The sequence below is a fragment of the Argopecten irradians genome, chromosome 9, assembly GCF_041381155.1.
Source record: "Argopecten irradians isolate NY chromosome 9, Ai_NY, whole genome shotgun sequence".
Taxonomy (NCBI): domain Eukaryota; kingdom Metazoa; phylum Mollusca; class Bivalvia; order Pectinida; family Pectinidae; genus Argopecten; species Argopecten irradians.
This window is the reverse complement of record NC_091142.1, coordinates 5374948-5400150: the sequence shown is the minus strand read 5'-3', so window position 1 is coordinate 5400150 and position 25203 is coordinate 5374948. Positions and strand designations below refer to the sequence as shown.

At 32.4% G+C, this 25203-nt stretch overlaps 1 protein-coding gene and 1 long non-coding RNA gene across 2 annotated transcripts; both read left to right on the top strand.

Moving 5' to 3' along the window:
- The first annotated feature begins 600 nt into the window (after positions 1–600).
- LOC138331183 (uncharacterized) lies at positions 601–13799 on the top strand. The gene is made up of 3 exons (XR_011209674.1): positions 601–685; positions 4010–4099; positions 11586–13799. It is a non-coding gene; the product is annotated as an uncharacterized lncRNA (long non-coding RNA).
- Positions 13800–15290: 1491 nt separating this feature from the next.
- On the top strand, positions 15291–20740 carry LOC138331297 (uncharacterized). Its single transcript, XM_069278821.1, has 4 exons — positions 15291–15464; positions 16331–16467; positions 18257–18396; positions 20298–20740. Exons 1-4 carry the CDS (start codon positions 15291–15293, stop codon positions 20381–20383), a joined length of 537 nt encoding a protein of 178 aa, XP_069134922.1. The 3' UTR covers positions 20384–20740.
- The last annotated feature ends 4463 nt before the right edge of the window (positions 20741–25203 follow it).

The window sequence follows — 25203 nt, the reverse complement described above, 5'->3', positions numbered from 1 at the left end:
CAGAGTGTTTGGTAAGCAATTTTCATAACAATTTGTATACAACTAGAGCTGCGGTACCTACAAGGGATTTTTTGTCATCAGTGAGGATTTCCGTTCATTATTACAGGTTAATTATTATTACCTTTAAAATTGTTTTTAATTTAGGGCAGCTCCTCACACCTTCTACCCATGCATACATTTATCGAGTAACTTGAAATATTTCAATTGCTATTTTGGTGTGAAGTTACCGTAAATTATCATTACTGTAACTTAAAATACGCAACTGTAACTAAGAATGATAATCGTTTTTTTGTGTAAGTATTGAAATTATCAAAATACGCTTAAACCCTTATTAGGTCGGTATCATGTATTTTATGAGAGATTGATACACTATTACGGAAATAATTTATGAAACGAATACTAGCCCAGAAATCGCCATCTTATGATTTGACTATGTTAACGTTATAACAATATCAAACTCCATTAATTACATCAGTTACAATAATAATTCCCCCCAGTATAGGTTGGAATAATAATTTAACCGAGACGCATACACTGATATAGTTTGTGATAAAACTCGAAGCGCATGCCTGTTGACGTCCAAATACTACATTATGCATTATCAGAAGACATATAAAACCGACTACCTGGAGTGGGCACAGTAATACACATGTAATACCGGATACCGGCAGGTTGACGTCCGCAGGTATGATATCATCGTCATTCTATTATATTTATTTTAATTGATTTAAATAACATTTCAATTTGATATTTTACTAAATATTAGTTTACATTTCAGTAAATGATAGAGACAATTGATACTTCTTGTCTATTACGGTGATAACATGATGCTTTATTGTTTATCTTGTTGTTCGGTCGTAATCCATTGCTTTAGAAAGTGAAATATGACACGTTTTTTAAACCTATCAAATGATGGTAGTCAGATTCAAGAGTACAACTGACAAAATATACAATGTCATCTCGTGAAGTCCTCTTTGCTAACTGCGCATTCCAGCCAGATAGACGACAATGTTAACAGTACAATGTCATGGGGATTATTTCCTCATGACGGTTTTCAAATTAATGTAGATATCTGTATTAACCATTGCGTATTATTACTATACGATTTACATTTAAATCATATAGTCATTACTTTACGTTTTTAATTGGCCGAAAAATATATCGATCATTGCCTATTATTCCAATCAATTAAAAAGGCAAACTCGTTATGATTTTTTTTTATTTGGAATAATTTGAAACCACAAAGATATATGTGTGATCTATATAATGCTGTGATCTTAGGATTTCGCTTTCTCCGTATCGGTAGGGATCTTTTCTCAGCAATATCTTGTTAGCTTTATTAATTCATCCAAAGGTCGTACAACATACAGCAAATCAGAAGATCAGAACCACGACGGTTATGAATTAGAACTACTGATCCAGAAAAAAGTGTTAAATATGAGAATATCAGCTTGCATTATTATATATTCTAAGAACTGATATATACGTCATTTCCAATACTCCTAGATACGATGATATTGGTTAGGCAATTTTGTCCCATGACTTATATTTCAAAAATAATCTTTCTAATGAAATAGCAGATATCAGGTGTCTGGTTTCAAATAAAAATAAAGATATACATTGATATAGATTTCAAGCTTTAAAGTAAATATCTAACCAAGCAATAAGAATCCCAATGTCTGGTTAACGTAATGAAAAATAAAAGTCAACGCTGCAAACGATCTTATTTTTATCACGCGATGTTGCATAAAATTTTATATGCTGTATGTGGTCAAATCATATATACGTGATAATATAACAAATTATATGATTATTCAGATAATAATTAGTTATAAACCGATCGGTATAAAATCAGCCATATATATAATTAGCTAGACTAAACAGCTGATATAGGAAGACTCTCTACAATAAGGCATACCACGATAACATCAATTCATCACAAAACTATGCATGATTCACAATGGAAAAACCATGCGATACATTCCTAAGAACTTGAATATCTTTTATATCTCAGTTTGTAAACACCTACTGCGATTCTCATTGATCATTATCAACCTCGTTGATTCGGATTTGCTTTCAGCATTAAACTATTTTATAGCATACGAATGTTCTTTAAATTGCGTTTGTAATAGGTAGCTGCTTATCATAAGTATGAATAACAGCATATTGACTCTGTATTTGGGTACTATAGTTTATGGTGGAAAGATATTATGATGCATTATGTGGCGCTTAGCTTCACTGAATGAGTTGAGAAACAACTGATGACTGTTTAAGCTGTTGTCTCTTCAAAAATTTAGAATTAACTAACTCGAGTCTAACAAACATGATAAACAGCAGTCACTTGTTGAGAACATCTGTTTTAGTTATAATACTCAATTATTATTACATGATTAATTTCTAATTGTTTTCATACTTGTTTTTCTTCATATACTATGAAGAAAAAAAATTGAGAATCGCGCGAAAACCGAACGTTATTATAACGTCACAATAGATACGTCGATATTGCGTATTGACTAATTATAAGCATTGAAGTAACTATTTCATTTTATGAAACATTTACGCGGATTCACACAGTTTTTAAACAAAATTTCTTTCATACCCCAATGACATTAGAAAATAGTGACATCAAAGCTTAGATAAATTACATGATGTTACTCCCAGAATGAAAAGAGATAACCAAATTGACAAGCAAGGCATTATCTGGAATCAATATCGTCCTCTCTTGCTTTACCTCGTTGACTTATATCAAAAATGATACGAGTGGATGCATTTATCTTAGTTTGAAAATAAAGAAAACGCTTTTAAAATTCCTACGCAAAGTGATCAAACACTTCTAGTACCTGGTGTATTACCTGGTTACACATAGACAATGTTTGTGGACAATTTACAACGAAATATAGAATCCGGAAGATATAGATGAGTATATATATATCGGGTACACGAAACCTCAAAACACGTGCTGAGAGCCCTAGTTATATCCTCGGTACTCCAGCGGTTACGATCACTTATGATCTCTACACCCCTGGACTATTGATCATATTAAAACTACGTTTGTTAAGAATTTTTAAAAGACGAATAATTTGCTGAGCGATCTCAATTATTCATAAAGTCTAATTTTGTTCATAGTGGTATGAAAAAAGGAATCGACCAATCAGAAAGTCAGATTATTATGAAAACAAAGAAACATTAACTATAAAGAATTGACACACATTCTGATACGGCGTAAATCTTTGTACTGTACTTAGGATTTCAAATGATTACGTTTGACATGCAATTTCCGGTTTTCTGCTTCTTATTACGACTGATAGACTGTTCCTTGAAGTTGGTTTTGTTTTAGATAGTAACTCCTATCTCAAAATGCATAATATCCTTGAACGCTTTCCAGGTATTGAAAACAGTCCTTACTAGTGTGTTACGGCTATGACTTAATCGCATAATATTTGATTTAAAAAAACATGTGCGTAATCGAATGTAAAGCTCGTTGTTCCCATGGGGGTACACAACATAAAAGGTGACTATTATTGGATTACGGTTGATTCGATATTTATTGTTTTTATCGTATCACTAATAGAGAACTTGGGCAATAAAGTATAACAAAATAAAAGAATTCAATGACAAGAGATAATGAAATGTATTGTAAAATAAGGAAAATAAGGAAAATAAATTTTGTAGCGTCTGAAATTCCCGGTAAATGTGAGATGATGGCCTAAATCTACCTGTCACTCACACTTAGATCAGGAATGTATTAATTTCATGTGATAAACTATCAGAATGATCACAGTTTCCGTATGAGAAATGATAAGCCTATCACTTTGAGATACTTGTCCCGCTGCTTCACAAAAAGAAAAGACCATGCATTACGCTATCAATCATAATAAGGCTATCCTTTTTAATGCGATGTTGATGTTTCACTAAACACATTAACACATCTGATCCGTTTGAAGGTTTCACATGGATGTTTTCCTACAATATATCATACAAAATACTACCAATCAGTATCGTATTTCAGGTGGAAAGAACCGTCTTACCAGAAGACAGCATATAAAACAGACTACCTGGATTGGGCGCAGTATTAATACCTACAGGTTGACGTCCACAGGTAGGATATCATATTCACACTAGTATATCTATTTAAATTGATTTAAATCATATTGCGATTTTATATGCTAGAAAATATGATTTTGATAAAGACAATGTTATACTTCTCGGCAATAATTTCAAGAATGGTTCTTGTTTATGAAGTTGTTACGTTTGTTTGCATTCCATTTCTTATTTTCTTTCTCTTTTTGGAAATAAAAAATAGTATACTATTTTTGTTGAAGCCTTAATGGTACAATCCCATTCAGGAGTAGAGTTATCTGATAAAATATATGTGTTACAATGTCGTCTCATGTTTTTCTCTTTCATAATTGTGCAATCCAGATACGAAGACCACCTTGTTAACAATACAATTTCATTATGATTACCTGAATACCTCATCTGCATGGCGTTATCATAAACCATTGAGTGTTACTATTATATAATTTACAGTAATAAAACTGATAGATAACCATAACATTCTTTCTATAACTGACCAAAGAATACATCGACCATTGTACATTTTTCAAATCAATAAGTAAGAAAACCTCATTATGAATATTTTATTTGAAATGACTTTAAAATTAGATAAAAAATACAAAATATAATTTATAATATCAATAATAAAATGTGTCATATTGTTAACTTAATATTTTGCATTTCACCTCATCGGTAGTGATCTTTTCTTAGTAAAGTATGGTTACCTTTATTAATTCGTATAAACGTAAATAATAATATATCGGATGAGAGAACCACGACGGTTATAAATTAGAACTGCTGATCCAGAAAAAGGCGTTAAATATGAGAATATTAGCTGTCTTTGTTATATAGGAAATATAGTATGGGGTATACTGGTATTGTTACATTTTAAAGTATTCCTTTACATTAATAGAAAACTATCTTAATCTGCATAAGAAATACGGTTTTCTAAACAAGGGCCTGAAATACAGCAAGGGCAACACATCGTTTTCTCCATATAAGGACATCAAGAATTAATCTTCTCGGTATCCATAATCGTTTGGATGTACATATATGATATAGATGTAGATACAGGCGATTTAAAGGTACTTTGTACTTTTTTTGCAGCATCCATATACTAATCGTGCGGTGCCCATGTAGTAACGATTTTCATTTCCCTTTTAGACAGGGGGATTTTCTTATCATGGGGTTGTATTTATCTCTCTCTCATACATGTGTAGCTATTAAAATCCGTTTTTCATGCGAACGTTCGGACTAAACTACTTAATTATTAACACAAAAAAAGAAAACAATCCACTACAGTAGAAATACTACAAACCTAGATACATTGCAATCTTTTGGTTTGTGTGGTAAATACATAGCTTTAATACGCAGCTTGAAACAGCTCCATGTTAATTCCGTCTTTGCATAGTTCAGAGTTAAATCCCTTTTTGGGTAGGTATCCATTGTGACTTCGTATAAGAAATAACAAAATTATTTTTGGTATGAACAAAAACAATTGTCAAATTTTGAATTCACAATATGCTGATGAAACGTCGTTGACACTTGATGGTTCTGAAAGTTCTTTGAAGTCTGTAGTTGATGAACTAAATATCTATGCAAACAATTCGTGATTAAAAGTTAATATTGGAAAAGCTTGATTTGGATTGGAAGTAAAAAATACAGTAACGATGCACTTGTTCCGGACCTAAATTTAAGATGGGGAGACACTAAATTTACACTTCTCGGTTAGACTTTCATGTTGACCTACAAAGAAATTAGTAAAAAATTAAAGTTAAATAAAGGCACGAGATGAAAAAAATCTCACACCTCTTGTGTAGAATCATACTTATTAAATCTCTTTTAATTTCTCTGTTGAATCACCTTTTTATTTCTTCACCCAATCCTGATGATAGTTTTATCGAACAGTTGAACTCAATATTCTTTTCATTTTTTGTGGAGTAGTAACAAAGATAAAATTAAGAGATATGTAATTACCAGAGGATATTTGGATGGTGGCCTAAAAATGGATAACTTAGTGGCATATATTTATGCCTTGAAAATTACTTGGATAAGGAGACTTTATAGTACAGAAAGTAAATGGAGTGTGATTATAAAAACAACGGTAAATTTTCTGTTTTTGGACAATTGTGGCTGTGACTACTTGAATATAGTTATGAAAAGGATAAAAAATGCTTTCTGGATAGATTTTTTTCAAATCATGGTACAATTTAAGGTTAAAATATTTCAAAAATATTAATAATAAAACCGCTGTGTTAAAATCATAAATATGGTATAATGAAAATAAATGGGAATAAATCTGCTTTTTACCCATTTTTGTTAATAAAGGAATATTATAGGATAACATGTATACAAGACTTAATGAGAGATATCACTAGAGGATTTTTTTTCTTTTGTTGAATTGTGTGACATTCATGTGAATATTTGTAATTTTCTCGAATATCATGGATTAATTTTGGGTATAACAAGTTATTTCAATACATATCTTATACCAATTTAAGAAGTTGTTTTTCCAACAATACCTTTATATCTTGAAATTATACTAAAAATACTTTAAAATAGGTCTATCTAGTGTACTCTGTTTTGCATAAAGGGAGACAATTACCCATCTCTTGTGGGAGTGTACTGAAGTACAGAATTTTTTAACTGATTTTGAAAAAAATACTTGATATTCTTTTTATACCTTTTGCTATGAATATAGAAGCAATGATTTTTGGTACATTCAACCATATTGGAATATATAACAGAAATGATAATGAAATTTTACTCTATATTAAACAATATATCTATAAAAGTAGATGCTTGCAAAGTCCCCTTAATGTTATGAGATTAGTCAATTCCATTAAAGATTACCATACTCTGCAGAATTATATAGCCTATGGAAAAGGTCAATTTTACTTAGAGAAATTTGATAATGATTGGATTAACTGGATAAAAGTTGTTAGTCTTGTCTAAACCTTGACTTTTCAACATTATTCATTTTATGTGCTTCTTTATGTGTCCAACTATGTAATTATTTCCTATGTTAATACATGGTATTTAATATTATAATTAATTAATCTCTTGCAAGTTAGTATAGTATATGAAATCAGGTTTGGGAATTAAAAAGTGCATTCTGTCCTCCTACCCCCTCCCCCCTTTTTCCTCAGCCCTGACTTTATATCTCTTTCTTCCCAAATCTCCTCCATCATTTGTTTCTCTTCCCTGCACATTTTTCTTCTATATTCCTTCTCTAATCTGCCTTTTCTCTCAGTTATGAAAAATAGGCAATGTTATAAGTAAAAAAAACAACTTTGTATGTGAATGAGTGAAAGAATGTTTACGACACAATATATGTTTTGTATATGTTTAGTTGCTATATAGCATTGCAATGAAATGTCTTTGAAAATAAAAGAATTAAAAAAAAATTAACAAAAATTTAAAACAATCCGCTACAAGAGAAATACTACAAACCTAGACTCGTGGCAATCTTTAAGTTTGGTGTAGTAAAAACATAGCTTTATAACGCAGCTTGAAACTTTTGGTATTTCACAGGTTAATGTTTATTCCGTCTTTGCTTAGTACAGAGTTAAGTCCCTTTTTGGATAGGTATCCATTGTGACATCTTCATTTTGTAAGCGCAACTCACGGTGTTTTCTTTGAAACGTATGAGGTTACCTTCAGAAAAAACATGACGTCACAATCTATAGCTACACACCGTACGTTATCTTATTTTCACAGTAGGACAAATATCAAGTTGTTGAAATTAGTTTCCCATTATCAAAGTTAACAACAAACACAAATCGAAGTATATAAATCCGACAAAATAAATTGCCTAATATTGATGTAAAAAAGCTTTGGAAAAACTACTTAAAGATAAGACTCATGTTTAGAAAACACTTCAAATTTTAGCCTCGTGTTTACTAGACCAAACAATCATAAGGTGTTAAAGATATCGACAATGAATGGTTAAAGATACTTCAACTCTGACAGAGCATAAACAATAATTATCCTATCGTTGATATATATCACGTGTTATTAACACACATATGCACGTGTTATTAACACACATATGCATATTAAATAATTTTTCATACTTCTTGGGATGCAATTATTTATTGCAATATTCTTATTCTGTTGTAATTAAGTTTTCAATCATGTTGTTATGTAGCTTGTGTTACTGATTAAAATGCGAATGCGCCTGTCCTTTTTTATAAAATCAAAATTATGATTTGTCGGCGTTGCAGCACCTTTAATTAAAATTATAAATAATCATCACAATCATTTGATTTACCTATTAGTTGATATTCATCATTTAGTTTATAAATTGTTGGATAAACACACCATGTTATGACTTTTAAAACAATTTTTGAGAATTTGACGTTTTGTTATAACAACAAGTTTTGATCAAATTAAATAGCTTTGGTTTAATGATTACCGCGTCAAATAATTTGTTGAAGTGTTGTTATTGCATAATATGTAGTCCAAATAGAAAATGATTCCTGTCACACAACAAAACCTCACAGATACTACAGTCTCACATAGTGTAACTTTAGTTTACATGGCATGGTATGTTCTATGGAGATTTCAATTCCACTGTTATAACGAGTCAATGTAGTGCTTGTTAGTATGCTGGATATATCTATCTACCTAGAGAACCAACAACTAAATGCGGAAAAACCAATTGATCATTTGATAACAATCATGTTTGCACAACGCATGCTCGATAGGCGGAGCTATATATGTATCACAACACTTTATAACGTAATTAGATAAGTGCTTTTAGCGCTATATCGAATAAGGATGTGCTCTGTTTGCAACCTGGGTTCAAACATAAAACCAGACTCCGCTTGAAATTGAAAATATGCCATTTATTAATTTAACAAATGACGAGAAAAAAAATACAATCAATCAAAGAACTCAAAGTACTGCAAATACAACGCAGAAGATACAGAAAAATTAGAATGAAATGAAATGAATTTGATGAATTCAGTACTGCCATCAAGTCCTGTTGATTATATGACATTTGATACATCACTCTGGTTTTATGAAAAAAAAATCTTAATAATGAATTTTTGACCAATCCATATAAAAACATCAAGCTGTTAGACAGATGTCCCATTCTCCAGAAAACAGATACTGTATGTCCTGGAAAAATAAGCTTAATTGAAAGCTTTGCATATATATCAGCAGTCTAATGTCTGGTGGTCGGGTGACCGACTTTGATATCAATTATTTCAAGAATATTCAACTAATGAATATATGTTTTGTTTGACATTCTTCTTAATTAAAATTCCAACATAAATTAAACAATTTCAAAATAAAGAATGCACTTAAGTCTTATATTCATTAAAAATGAGTTTTTGTCCTACACTCTTGACTCTTGTGTTGCACAGTTATGTATGTATAGTGAAACAATGCACACATGAGGAAATCCTTATCAATAAACATAAATATAATGTACACAGAAAAAAAATCAGATTAGTTTACTTTTAACTCTGATATATGTAAGCCTTGGATAGTAATTCCAATTTGTATTGTCATTAACAGGGTTTATGTAAGTTGGACAGAGAAGTGTGTACACATGTAGAGTAGGTGTGTGTGTATTTTTGACAGAGGCTGTGTGATTTCCACCAGTCAGAAAGCAAGCTTCCCATGACTGCATACACACAAACGCAGTAATGGGAATGCCACATTTTGATTGGTCCGAAGGAATATTGTTTGACATTCTTCTTAATTAAAAACTCCAACATAAAATAAACTATTTTAAAGTGAAGAAAGCATTTAAGTCTTATATTCTTAAAAAAAGGAATGTTTGTCCTACACTCTTGACTCATGTTGCACACTTATATGTAGGTCAAGCCATGGACACATGAGAGCAGCATTATCAATAATCATTTTAAAGCATTATTATAATGTACACAGAAAGTAGCTCTGAACTGTTTACTTTTTAGGTCTACAAGTCTTATTTAGTAATTCCAATTTGTATTATCATTAACAGTTTATGTAAGTTGGACAGAGGAGTCACAACCAGATGTAGATTGTATGTACATGTATACACACATGTAGACACAGTTAGGGAGTATGTGTGTGTATATTCTACAGAGGCTGTGTGAATTCCACCAATCATAAGGCAAGCTTCCCATGACTACATACTGCAGTAAAGGGAATGCAACATTTTGATTGGTCAAAAGGAATATTATTCAATAAATAGGGATTTTATGAATGGAAGTTTATTAATGAAATGGTTTAAGAGGTCACCACTAGATGTCATTGTAGGGCAAGTCCTACACAGTCCTACACATCATGGTAAACTGGATAGCATTAATACAAACGCTAGTCGCGTTGTATTAAAACTATCATATTCATTAAAGTACAATACAAACTTGTATTTAAACTATTCAATTAGATATATCTAAATAGATATACACAGAGCTACAAAGATGGGGGTCGAATTATGCTATCATATAGCCCCAGCAACTCTGCTATGCTTAGGTTATTTGACTATATCCCCCATCCACAGGAGCTGTATGATTGTGACTCGTTGTATTTTAATTCTACTACACATAGACAGAAACATGAGCAAGCGTAGAATAACAGCATCACCATTCTCATCAGAATCAATGTTATTGCCCCCCACATGTACAGTTAGATGGGTTGGCCTGTGTTCCTCTATTTCAAAACGAAAGCGAAACAAGTGATATTGTTGTCCAACTTGGCCACCGCCAATAACCTAAAAGAAAACAGGTGGGCAGTCAATTTTGTTCCGTTTCTGTATTCTTCCAAACGGCGAACATGAGAGCTGCCTATGATCAGTGTAGACATGTTATCTGGAATCGCGTGGGAGCGGGAGGATAATGTTGACAATCACACGAGGGTTAAGGCGATAGACCCAGAAAAGTCAATAAATGCTTGTTTTATATTACATCAAATATCACAATAACCAGTTCTCATGATGTGAAAAAGCATCGTGATTCGATATATTAGCTACCTGGAACTCACTGTCCGGTTTCTACAATCCCACACTGACCCACGAGTGAAAATTAATGGCGCCAAGTGATTTTTTTTTCCTTCTTACTGGCACATGCGCAACGTTAAGTCTAGAACAACAACCCTGTATAGAGTTTGTCATCCTGGCTAAAACAACACGAGTAGTCTCCCTTGTAGTATACATATAATAATGATAATGATTAGCGCTAAAACCATTTATGTTTAACACACAAACATTAATATTTAAATCAGTAACCAACAAGCCACTAAGAGTCAACATAACCGATTTATAGATTTATATCGCAGCCTTGGGTAAACTGCATTTTGATTGACATGCAGTGATAGATGGATGAAGTGAAGGGTATTTGTGATATAATCTTTCCTTTCTAAAAAGTTATATCAATCGTTTTGAAAAATATTTATATTACTTCAGGATAATGGATATTGGATAATTTGAGGATGGTTAGGAACGTTAGTGGCCATTTCATTTTTTTTTTTTTTTTTTTTTTTTGCATCATAAAATGTATATATATTTATGTAACTATGTACTATTATTTCAGGAAATCACTAAAATGAGGGGAACACTAATATTGCTACTTCTTTTTACTTTGAGCCTTGGTACATATGCCCAAAGCGGTGGTGAAATCGCACTAACGTGTAAGTATTAATAAGTATTTCAATATGTTTGCTATTGATTTGTCTGAAACAGACAGCAAGTTTATTCTGTTTTTCGAACACATTTTCAGGTGTGATTTCTAAAATGCATTTTCCAAACTGTCTGCAGTAAACAATTACAATGCTGTTAGAAATTAAAAACAATAAGTACATGTATATGGTAAAATAAATGAATGAAGCTATTGACTTTATAGTTGGTGAATAGTTTGGTGTGGGAATGAAAATAGGCATTTTGTTGACGGTATATAGTATAATGAAAAATAGGCAAAGTTAATTTGATGGTATATATTACAACATTTTTTTGTTTAATTGTCTAATGTATACGTAATCAATTTTTTGTTAAAATGATTTATAATAGTAGTTATGTGAGATGTCTTTCTACACTATGTATGGTGTGAGTGTGTTGTTAGTGTGTAGTTTTATGTTATTGTCTGCACTGTACTGTATATATTTTCATCACTGTTTAGATATGTTATTGGAATATATAATACTTTCGAGCTAAGAAAGTTGTTTGTATACGACTTGTACATTGTGGTGTTAGATTATGTTTTCTTAAGTGAAGAGGTGGCCAACCAAAATGATCGCATTGTGTATAGACGAGTTGATTTTAGAAGATAATGTTGAACAAACCATTTGCACTTGCATATGATACACATAATTAGCTATAAGTAGTTCAACGTAATCAACAGCGCAAGTAATTTCGAAAATAATAATTTTTACTTATACATATTGAATAAAAACATATTTAAATCAATTTTAAATACACTCAATATTAGACTGTTACATGCAGCTAAAGGCTCCTTCACACTGGATGAAGACTCTACTACGCTCTCCACGACCTCCAGGACAATTAAGATCGTAGCGAGATCTTGAAACGTTTTGATAACCATCTTCAGTGTGACTGTTATAACGACACTGATACGCTTTACCGCGAACAAAACTAGCTTCACGCCACATTCTTTACGTCAATGGTACGTTCTGAGTACGATTTTGCCACGACAAACCATGCTGCCAGTACGATATTTTACAATTAGGCCCGGATGCTGAGGCTCTAGAAGATCGCAACACGATAGTATTCCGCTGCTTCCACGAGTATCACGTTTGCGCTACGTTATTTCCACGACTTTGTCGAGACCGAACGACGTTATACGGTGTCTTTGAGCCTCCTCTCTCAGTTTTATTGGTGCTTTTGAGGAGGAAAAACACCTTAAAATGTTAAAATTAAGCCTTAATGCTCCTTGTGCTATTGCGAAGTCAGCAAGGTTTATTTCAAGTCATAATGGCAACAGCCCTATTGCGGAGAAGGGTTTGTAGAATGAGAAAACGGAAGGCTGTTTGGGGCAGGCTTTCCACCTCTCTTCCCCCCCCCCCCCCCCCCTCATAATGACTATTTTAATTTGACTGTAATAGCGGTCACACGATAAATGAAAGGTGGCTGTGAAATCTGTATTTTTATAGATGTATTGACAACGCAAAGCGGTCGCGGGGGTCTCGTTGTGAGAACGTATCATGGTCCTCTTGATCGTAGTAAGAGCGGGACTTCCCGTAGTAGGCACGTAGCTTAGACTTAATGATATCGTAGTTAGGACGTAGCCGTCAAAGTGCAAGCGTCAAGCCACGCCAAGCTATCGCGCGCAAAGACAACCTACCTGCGTTGCTAATACGCCACTAAAGACCTCGCCACGACGTTGTAACGACCTGCCACGATCTATATAATTTTCTAGGTCGTAGCGCGGTCTTCGTTCAGTATGAAGGGGGTATTAATTTGGCACGAACGCTTTGAGTGATGGCTGGTCAATTTGTTAGTGCACACATGTGCATACATTGATATACAATTACTTTCTACGTATGAGGGATTTTACCAAGAACATGAATATGTGGAAATCAAACCACTAAGCTTTTGATAACTGGTTCGATATCCGTTAACGCATTGATACATATCATTCTTGACTATATGACTTTACATGTGTACGCACAGGTACTTGACACGCAGTACCGAAACGATAATGTGATCTCCCGATATCAATATTTCTTTGAAATGGTTATTGTGAAAGGTCATAGAATGATCCTTGTACTCATTTGATGAGACGGTTTTCGTGACATCTTACAAATTTTTAAATGTATATGAAATGTTGGAGGGTGGCCTCGATATTGTCGTTTATGGATTTATTAACTTAACATAATCTGTTTCTTATACATTACGTAGATAAATGTTTTATAAAAGTACAATGTATTTGGATCTTTTAATTAAACCGTTCTCTGTGAGTTATCTTGAATTCTTGGCCCATGCTTTCTCGTAAGTTAGCGGTACGGTAACCTCAAGTATCACGACGCCGGGACGGGGAGGATAGGCGCTTAAACATCATATATATATTTTCGTAAATAATTTAGTTAGTCATGATATATGATAATAATTTAAATGAATGATCAAAATAAGCTGCAATCATAAATTAACAAATACATTAAATATTTTCAATTAAGATTTGCTTATGTTTAGGTGTCACATTAAAATTGGAACAACAATTGAGTCATTTATGCATGGCAACTATACGATTTATGTCTACTTAGTACAATATCAACGCGACAGAGATGAATATAAAAAGTAACTAGCTTAAATATGGTTATTCTTATCGTACAGTACTGTAATCTAAGTTTTATCTCACACGGTTAAATTTCGCTTATATTGCGAGGGATAATAAACGACGAAAATGAATCGTCTTAAAAACATTTCATCTGCATGTACAGAAACCATGTTACATCATAAAAAGTGAAATCAAAATTATATGTGCCGTAATATTCATAAACATGGATCAAGAAGACTTTTAATATAATCACCACAAAAAGTTACAAATTACAATGCATAGGTATTCATAATGCAAATACGAATTCAGGTATTGTCAAAATAATTATATCTACGTCTAGAGTGCAGTGAAATATGCATATACAGTCAAACCACGAAGTCAAGTTGTGGTCTACAAGTTCATTTCACATTTTCATAGCGTGATATGATAAACGTCGTGTATCATCCTAAGTGATGCCCAGAAATAACGTACTGATATACAACAGTATACAATAGTACGATAGATAACAATTATTGGACAAAATCCGCATTGACTGAGGATAGAATGCGTGTGTGAGTGTGTGTGAGAGGGTGAGTGCGTGTGTGTGTGTCGATCACTTGTTTCTAAAATGTTTGACAGTTATGCGTAGTATATGTTTTGAAAAGAAGACAATACACTACGGGAAATAACAATTAGAATGAGTGTTGCACAAATGAATTATGAAATAAAAGCATGAAACCAACTGATTTAATGTTGACGTATTTAAGGAGAAGGTAGCCAAATACGCATGCAAAGCAAAGGAGAGCTTGTTGAAAATTGATTCTGAACTAACCACAACTAAAATAATGTCCATGGTATTAATTATTTAATATTTCTGTATAGCTCTAGCTATAGGTCACATTAAAATCTACGAAAAATATTTTATACATTAATGATTTTATTCAATATAACATATTGATAAACATAGGTAAATGTATATCAATGCCAATGCTTCATCTTTTCGGTTTGAATGTATCAATTATATATAATATGTTTTATCATGAATTTATAGTTACATGTACCGACACAGGAAATATTACTGTCAGTGGCGATGACACTATCGAATCGGTGTTGTGGGAATGTGACGACAAGAGTAATGATACCAAAGTGTTGAATGTTTCGAGCGGAATTGACAATGTTTTCGTCTTGTCTGGCTGCCCGTTGGTAAGCTCTGGTTCTAATTGAATTCACTGATAACATTCGTTGCCTGTTTTATTAGTGAGAGAAAAAAAAAACAATTTATTTTTAAGATTTTTTTTATGATTAGACTAAATTTTGTACAGTGGTATTCCTTTTAAAAACAAATAATTTAATTTCATATGTAACTTTTATCGCTATTGGTAAGATCTTTAAGGTTATTTTCCATAGACCGAAGGAAATGTACGTCACGTATTATGACGTCATAAATAGTGAATATTTTCGCGGGGTATTTTTAAATCGGCATATTCACTGGCCACACTGAACTATTGGATAATTTATTAATGCGTAACAACTTAATTTGTTTTATTGTAAATTGTAACACCGTGGAAATGTGTGCCTGATAAGTGTCTGATTAGGATATTTAAATTAAATTATAAGCATTGTTCTCAGTATATTTTGGGTTGATGAAGTCATAGACAAAAATAAACGGACATTCTTTTGAATAGAATCGATGCATATATGCTTTGCGTCTATGAAGAATGTTCTTCCGTTTTTTGTGGAAATCATCATTTTGTCACAGCCTATTTATAAGTTACGAACAAACAAATCAATGGATAATTTACTGCTGATGATTTTCTCACAGATCTCACGATCACAAGTACATGTATTTTAAAAAGCATGCACAACTCGCATACTTGGGCATACTAATTAGCTGGAATGAAATGCTAACTTTTGTCCGAAAGTAATTCATTAGCAACTCCCTAAAATATCGTATTTTATTAGTTTCCCATAAATTGATACCAAATGTTCGGATGCCACTTACATACGACGTATCTTAAGATAATGCGTGAAAGTGTATATAAAATAAATATGTATTGTTTACTTTACAGAACGAACCGGTCAGGGTTATTCTTTATAACACATCCATTAATCTCACAACGCATGTTGCCGTGAAATCACATCTGATCAATGAGCGTATTCTCGTCTGTGATGGAGCAAATATCACTGTTACAGGAAATATCAACGGGTACTTCTTTTTTATGAATTATTACTACAAACATACAAATAAATGTCTTGCAACTATACTATAGAGCGTAACGATATTAAGCTTATTTTAATGTATCGTATACACAAATTGTATGTTGTTACATATTTTATTTTCTCAATAATGTCTTGCATGTTGTTTATATTTTTGTCGAATCCAGAATCAACACTGGATATGAGGGAACAGAGGCAATAAAAAACGTGCGTGACCACATTGGTAATGATCACATATATATCTCCTAAAGCTTCGAGTCGAGGCGGTTTACAAACCGCATCGAATTACGATAGCGTATTCACGCGAAGTCGTAGTTGTCGGCTTTGTCTACCCTTCATTAAATATTCTTTTAATTCAATCCCAGATGTGTTCAATGATATTGTGGGGTCTTGCACAATGCAGGGAAAGGCGTGAAATAGATGTTTTCCTGCTGCGATAGCTCTGTCATAAAACTGTGCCCGTGTGTTATCATTCTGGAAATTATGGCGTGACCAAATATTCTCTATCCGGATCGGTGTTTTGAAAAGCTAATGACCCTAGTTTACAATTTTAATCCATTTTTCACTTGCATTAGTTCTTGCATAAACTGCACAAACCGTAAGAAATGCAATAAAATGTCTCTGTTAAAAACAAATAACAAACAGTCGTCCTTTTATGTTGACAACATAGTTTCCAATGTAAACTTTCCCGATGCCTAGCGATGCAAAAATGTACCTTTTTGAACAATTTTATAACTTATATGTATATCATTAATGTATCTCAGTTGTCTGTAGTGTTGCTAAAGTTCCTGATTCAAATCGAATTTGTAGACATTGCCACAATGCTTGTATGTCTTGTAGTGGCATTGACGCCCTTGAACAATCGCTGCGAAATCGATCTGACGTACTGTAAATAGTGCAGTCAAACACGTTATACATACCGGACACTGGGTGGTTCGCATGTGTAATTTGTCACAAATTGGGATGCTCTCCAGCATATTAGTTAACAAATAGAATGTTCATTTTGAAAAACCACTTTAACTGTGTATTTGAGCCTATCTAAATGTAAAATTGGAGGTATTATCGGGTTTCTTTGGGAGTGCTGACGCCGACATACAACAAAGAAAGTGGTGACCTTTACATCTTTTATTGCAGGGTTTCCGGATCTCGGAAACGGATCCAGATAGTCCTTATACAATATACAAATAGCACTAATTAACACACTGTGTTAGCGAGTAAATTTTGTCCTACAAGTCAGGCGACATCCCGAACTAGAATAAGTAGCCTCCATTCGTAACTGGTGTTACTCATGTATCATTATATTTTTCAAATAATTCAATTTTGCCTGTTTCGAGCATTTGCATTGGCTTAAAAATTTACTTTTAAATTATCAGCCCATAAAGGAAAAAAAGGCGTCGCCATTTGTAACGTCACTTCTCACTGGCTGAGATGACGGCGTAATGATTTCATTTGATTTGAGTCCCAAAATGAATTTTGAATATTGAAGAGATTATCTTTGGTCAATTGATTTATAAGGATTAATTTGAATAGATTTTTTACGTTATGGAGATATAACACAAAAATCTGAGTGTACTCTCATCATAAACCGCTTCGCGGTTTATTTTGAACGCGGTCTATTTAAGTTAATCCTTAAATAATTGGAATATTGCGGATCAATGCGTTGTTTAATATTTTTCGAAATGTCAATAAATAGGAAGACACATGTATATATGTATGTATTTCGTTAAGTGATATATCATGTTCGCCTGCATTCAATTTCTCATCTTTGATATTTTCAGACATTTGGCTTTTCCGACAGCTGCAACACAAATTCCAATTAGTGCCAAATTAGGAATGGAAGTATTGAACAGCGATAACTCTACATTGACCACTGATGTTGATATCGAAAACACGTACAAGTTGAAAATCACTGGCCCTGGTAATAATAGTGTTATGTTGAAAAATCAAGAGGTTGTACAACATTATTAGAATCGAACTCGACAGCAAATATTTTGTTGTTTGAATATATTTTAACTATTTGTTATATATCATAGAATAACTTTACAATAATCGTTATAAAGGTTCATTTATTGAATCAGATAAGTTTGTTTTGGTGCCGTAAATGCCACTCTTACTTATGAAAAGAAATAGTATTGTTTGTTGTAAACTGTATAACCCATTGCAACGTTTTAGATATTTAATATATCTTTTTTTTGTATATGTACGATTATGTATGGTGAAAAAATAAATTCCACTTTTAGTTACTTGTTAGACACCTTAGATATAACAATATTAATAGCTAAAAAAAGTGAAATAGAAAACTAAAACATAAAATCTCAATCATATAGGGATTGGATTTCGTTTTTATGTTAACCATGCTTGTATGGAGCAATTCCTCTAAGAATATATTCAATATGGAGCGCTAACGCTATTCTTAGAGGAATTGCTCCATACAAGCATGGTTAACATAAAAACGAAATCCAATCCCTATATTTACACTCACGCGACTTTTTATTTATATATTTTATGCAATAAAATCGTCATTAAAAAGTGACGTAATTATTCAATAAAAGTCGGTCAAAAGTGGGAGGAGCTTACTCAATTGAACAGCGAATGATGACGCTTCACTCAAGGTAGAATTATTCATCCGCGACGACAAAAAAGTTCAATATTTTAGTGTAAAATAAACATGACAAGCAAAGTAAATTTCAGAGATAATTTTATTTAATCAGATCAGAACTTTAAATATATATTCAATTTTGCTAAAAGTTAATATATAGCGTAATAACATAAAGAATTTGTACACGGCCACATGTGTGAACTCTGTGACCGTTATTGTGCAGCGAGGCGAAGCTGACGCACGCTTACACACTGGAGTTTGCCGAAGTTGTCGAACACCGATTTTCAAGTAGCTCAATGTGTTTGAATTGTCGTCTGACTTGACGGTTTTACATCCTTGGGAGCCATGTGATTATATAATCTACGCTTAGATCCATATCGCCATCGATAGATGAAACAAATTCACTTGTGTTCGATGGATACAATGTATTTGTGGTGACGCGGAACTGTCAACACGTGCATTATTAGCGGTGCATGTTTTATAATACACATGATTAAATACTCAAAGAACAAAGACAAGAGGATATGTTTATAACTGACCTCTATCAGGGGGTCTCACACCCGTCTACCCCAAAGACTCGATCGTAGGACGAACATAGGCACAGAGGTAATGTTTACATTTGACACCCCATCATTTTTAACAAAATGAAAAGCACGTCGCCCCGGTCGGGATATTTTTCCGTTTCTTTATACAATTGTTAATTTAAAAATTGTTTGAATCATATATAAATTTAAAACATGTATATATTGTTTACATTTTTCCAAAATTCTATGAAAAACAACAATATACACGTAATGTTGCGTCAAAATGTAAACAAAGCCATGTGTTTCTTTTTTAAAAAAAGTAGTCCTTTTACGTTGCACAGAGTATTTCCTTACGCAAGTTCAAAGTTCAATGTTACAATGTTCTCCCTCTCTCTTCCTCTCTCTCATATTCACATGATTTTCAGTATTCAAATTCAAATGGTATCATTAAATTACATCCTTCTTATTATATTCCTTTATTCATTGAATACTAGCTGTGTGTGTCTGATGCAAACTTGTCAGGCAAATAGCTGTTCGTTGGCTATTTATCATATTAAATATTCGTTAGTAATATTACAATTGAATTAAGAAAACAAGTTTTTGATATTTTATTTAAACTTTCTATTGCAAATTATAATTTAGATTTGCTGCAATAAATAGTAAATCACCCTTTACGTCTCCTTATTACCATTTCAGTCAATATGTATATACTTGTGGAATCTTGTGTTGCTGCCGCGAATGCTGACTTCACAAATGCGGTATCATTATATAGCAGTAGGTAAGCAAACCATTTTTTGGGCTTTTTCATTTTTTTTAATTAAATTACTACACTGTTTAAAAATGATTATATATTAACATAATTACTCATTATTATGGTGGCTGATATGTGCCATTTCGTTATTTCGTCATTTCTTCTCGCAAAAGCGATTATCATCGTCTTTTTGCCCCGCTAATCATCGTCTTTTCGCCCCGCTAATCATCGTCTTTTCGCAGCGTTATTCTTCTTCCAGCACTATTAACTCTTCGAGTGATACATGTTTTTCTTTAGAGAGTGCCAAGTACGAATATTTATATTGCCACTGAACAATACCTATATGTTGCTACTAAGCCCAATGCATGTTAGTTTCCAATATTAACATTGTCAATAATACCATAATAGGAGTTCAAGAGGTCATGGAAATTCACTGAAAAAATGCTAAAATATTCTTAAAATTTATCAATTTGAAAATATATTCTAATGAAAATATTTGAAATGGATTGAAGTGTTATATTTATCTACAGTGTAGGTATATTTGGTTAATCGATAGGACTATTTCATCTGCTACTATTGTTTAGTCGGTTGTTCAGGACAACAGACCGGAAGCCAGTGCCACCCAGTATTTCCCCCGAAATCCTAGGCTGTTCCATCGACTGTTATTTTTTTCTATACAGACTTATATTTACATTCTGAGTGTTTCGTTACTATATGAATCAACCAACTAACGAATATAAACATTTGCCTTCGAAAACACTATGAATACATTATGAATACAATGATTCTCGTGCACCGATCAGCCGAATTAAAAGAATACGCGAGTTTCATATCAATAAAAAACAGTCCGCCACAATATTTAAATGTATAATCTTTAATGTGTTGTTTCTTGATAAAGAATCAAGTAATGTTTACTGTAATAATTCAATCAAATATTATCATTAGATGCACAGACAACAAAGAATTTCAATTTTTGGATTTATGGTCACAGCTTTAATGAATATTTTCATGTTTTATTTTTTTCTATTTTTTTTATGATAATAACAATCTAATTAAAATTAGACTTGTAATTCCGCTCCCACTACGATACTCTACGTTACGCTTCAATACTATGAAGCGTAACGTAGAGTATCGTAGTGGGAGGCGGAATTACAAGTCTAATTTTAATTAGATTGATGATAATAACTACTTTAAATGTAAAAATAAACATTGGTTGTCATATTTTTGACATGCATTGGTGTGTAACATACATTGGATATTCTTGCATATCTACAATGGTGCGTGCGCTAACGCGCACCACTGAATATGCTGGAACAACCATCATATCGGAGATCGGACTGGGATTGTAGCATTTTTCGTTGTTGTTTTTTTTCTGTTTTTTTATTGACTTTAAATCAGTAACATTTCACGACGAAGCTTAGTTAAACCATCATGGTCTTATACTATAGATAATTCCGTAATTCACGGATGAAAAAAAAGTGGTGAGGTACGTAAGACGATCATATACATAACGTACGAATACATATGTGTCAACTTAACTCTGATGCTGATTTGTTTCTGTTTTCATTCTAATATTGAATATAAAAGAAGTGAACGTTAGATATCAGGGAGAAAGAGGGGAAAGAGAGGGAAAGAGAGAAAAAAATCTCTGTCAGCTATCAGCTGTTTACCGGTATATGCTTTATCAAGTTTCAAGTACATGAATGTATATATATTAGCTATAAAACTAAATAACCTGAGTTAATTAACTAAACGACATGTAAATGGCACGAAGGATGTTTTTTGTCAAAACATGTTAATATTTTTTCTCTATGTCTATCAAGTTTGTAGTACATTACAACATATATTCTAACAAACGGTAACGGCACCAGTTACCTAAATGACAGATATTGTCATCAGTGTCCTTTTCTAACTACAATTTGTAAATATCTTCTTATTAAACATTATGGAAAGTTGTTCAGCAAAATTTGGAGCAAGGATAGGTCCAAAATTCGGATCGCAAATTCACTCAGAAATTTTACTTTGACATGATAATTTACTTTGAAATTTGACTATTGGTTCCAAAACTGTTTTCATAAGGCTTGAACATGATAATTTACTTTGAAATATGAATATTGGTAGAAAAAAAGTTCTTATAAAGCTTGGTTCAAGAAAAACATAATTGTAGTATATGATTTAATGAAGGATAGTGACACGCTTACTTTTTACTGTTTTGATGAATTGATACAAATCTATCAGATTAGTACTAATTTTGTGGAATATCACGGTTTTATTATCTGCTATCAGAGAATACCTGAATTCGGCTGACTCTGAAATATGTCAAATTTGTTTCCTACTTACATTAAATATTTCATATTGATCTGTACAATGTAATGAAAAAATAACATACTCCTACCGGGAGGAGAAGATGGGAAGACTTAATTAGTTCAGTCGAATCATTTGAAATGGGTTGATATTTCTAAAATTTCCTTTACAGTAACGAAAATTATAAGCTTCAGTGGTTTCAATATATATATTATAGCAGATTCACTCAGCAATTTTACTTTGACATGATAATCTACTCTGAAAAAAAAACATTGTGTTACAAATTATATAAGTACATTTGCCTAGTACAGAATAGTACGTACATGTATCACAATTTCATTTATATTTTAAACACCTCCGAATTTTTTCATTTTATTTGCATAAACAACCAAACGATAAGATTTCGTTATAAAATGACACTTAACCTTGTGAGTGTGTATATCCAGAGTTAGATGTAGATTTTAGTATTGAGGAAATAGCTGAAGTAATTAAGGCTCTGCCTAAGGGCAAAGCTGCTGGCATCGATATGGTTCTTAACGAATACTACCAGTTTTGTTTAAAATTATTTAATACCATGTTACAAATTGGTTATTTTCCAGAGTCATGGGCCCAAGGTGTCATAATTCCTCTGCATAAAAAGGGGGATATTAATAATGTTAACAATTATAGAGGTATAACGTTAATTAGTCATTTAGCTAAATTATTTACGTCCTTGTTAAATAAGCGCTTGTTAAAGTGGAGTGCTCGTGAAGATATTGTCACCGATGCACAATTTGGTTTTAAGCCTGGGTTTGGTACTAGTGATGCTATTCTTTGCGTTGCAAAAGTTTAATTATTAATTCTATAGAGCAAAACAAACGACTATATTGTGCTTTTATTGATAACAGTAAGGCTTTTGATAGTATTAATCATCGATATTTATGGCATAAACTTTGGAAAAAGTGGTATTAGAGGGCGATTACTTAATGTAATTTCATCAATTTATGATAATGTACGTTCTGCGTGAAACTAAATGGTAAAAATTATCCGCCATGTTCGATTTGCATGTCGGTTTATTACAAGGGGGAATCTTTGGGTCTCCCATAGCGTATATTACTTTATTTGTAAATAGATATGGGGAAGTGGGAAATTTATAAAACTCGGATTGTCAAAAAAGTTACCCCTTACAGTTACTTAACCTTTTGTATGCTAATGTCTGCCAAGATGATACAGTCTTATTTTCCGAAGACGCTACTGGACCTCCAGCATATGTTCAAACTGGTCTACAGCACTTATACGGTTTAATGGAATTTAAAAGTACAACACAGATAAAAACAAAAATTGTTATATTTTATGGAAAAGGAGGAGAATATTACTCTGGTGGAAAAAATGGCACTTTTCAATGATAATATCTATTAGAAAAACACAGAAAACAAAATTATCCTTATTTGAGTACATATGTTACATTAGATATTAAATTATGGTTGTGAAGTGTGGGGGCAAGATGTTTCGCCCCAAGTTGAAAAAATTCACCTCATTTTCCTTAAAGACGATCATACTTAATGTTAGAAAAAACAGTCAATACATCTATGGTGTTTTTCGAAACGGGTAGATATTCATTGTATGTTCAACGTAAGACAGCTGTTATGAAATATTGGTTAAAACTATTGAAAACAAACAATTGCATTATGAAATCTTGTTATGAAGCACTAGTCGAATTGAATAGCAGAAAACCTAATTGTAAAACGAATTGGGTCTATCATATTAAGCACGAACTTTGTAGTTTGGGATTTGGATATGTTTGGAAAAATCAATGTGTTTTAAATGAAAATCATTTTTTGCAAATATACCACCAACATATTAATGATGTTTTTGTTCAAGACATTATATAGTGCGTTTGATGTATCTCCTAAATGTTATTTGTATAAACATATTGTTGATAATTTTTGTACACAGTTCTATTTAATAAAGCCTGTAAATCATAAATTCAAGAAGTTTTTAAGCCAATTCCGTATGCAATGTCATAGTCTTAATATCGAATCCGGACGTTATAATGATATTCCTAGAAATCAAAGGACTTGTTCACATTATGTGATAAAAATGACGTCGAAGATGAAGTACATTTTGTTCTTCTCTGTCCGGCATATTCTGAATTAAGAGAAAAAATACATTAACAGATATTTTTATCATAGACCAAGCGTGCATAAGTTTATAGAATTATTCTCTAGTAAATATGTTAAAATTTTGAATATGTTGGGTAACTTTTTGTTTCGTGCAACAGAGAAAAGAAAAAACTCTGCTCACAATTAATTAAATGATTAAAATTGCTTTGTATTTGCCGTCAGCATCAACGTAGGTTCTGTTGTGATCACGTCTTTTATACATATGTAGCTTATTAGTATATTGAAATACATGTACTGAAATATTGTTCTCCGCCATCTTATACTTGTATACATTGTATGTCATATTATAATGATAATAATTGTACTGTTCCCTATATGCTTGTTATGCATTTGGATGAAATAAAAACTTGAAACACTTGAATCCTCTAAACAATAGAACAAGCCA

Coding starts and splice junctions, on each gene's coding strand:
- LOC138331297 (XM_069278821.1), top strand. CDS start 15,291: ATGTTTTATCATGAATTTATAGTTACATGTACCGACACAGGAAATATT. Junction 15,465..16,330: donor TCTTGTCTGGCTGCCCGTTG/GTAAGCTCTGGT, acceptor TTTACTTTACAG/AACGAACCGGTCAGGGTTAT. Junction 18,397..20,297: donor GTTGAAAATCACTGGCCCTG/GTAATAATAGTG, acceptor TTACCATTTCAG/TCAATATGTATATACTTGTG.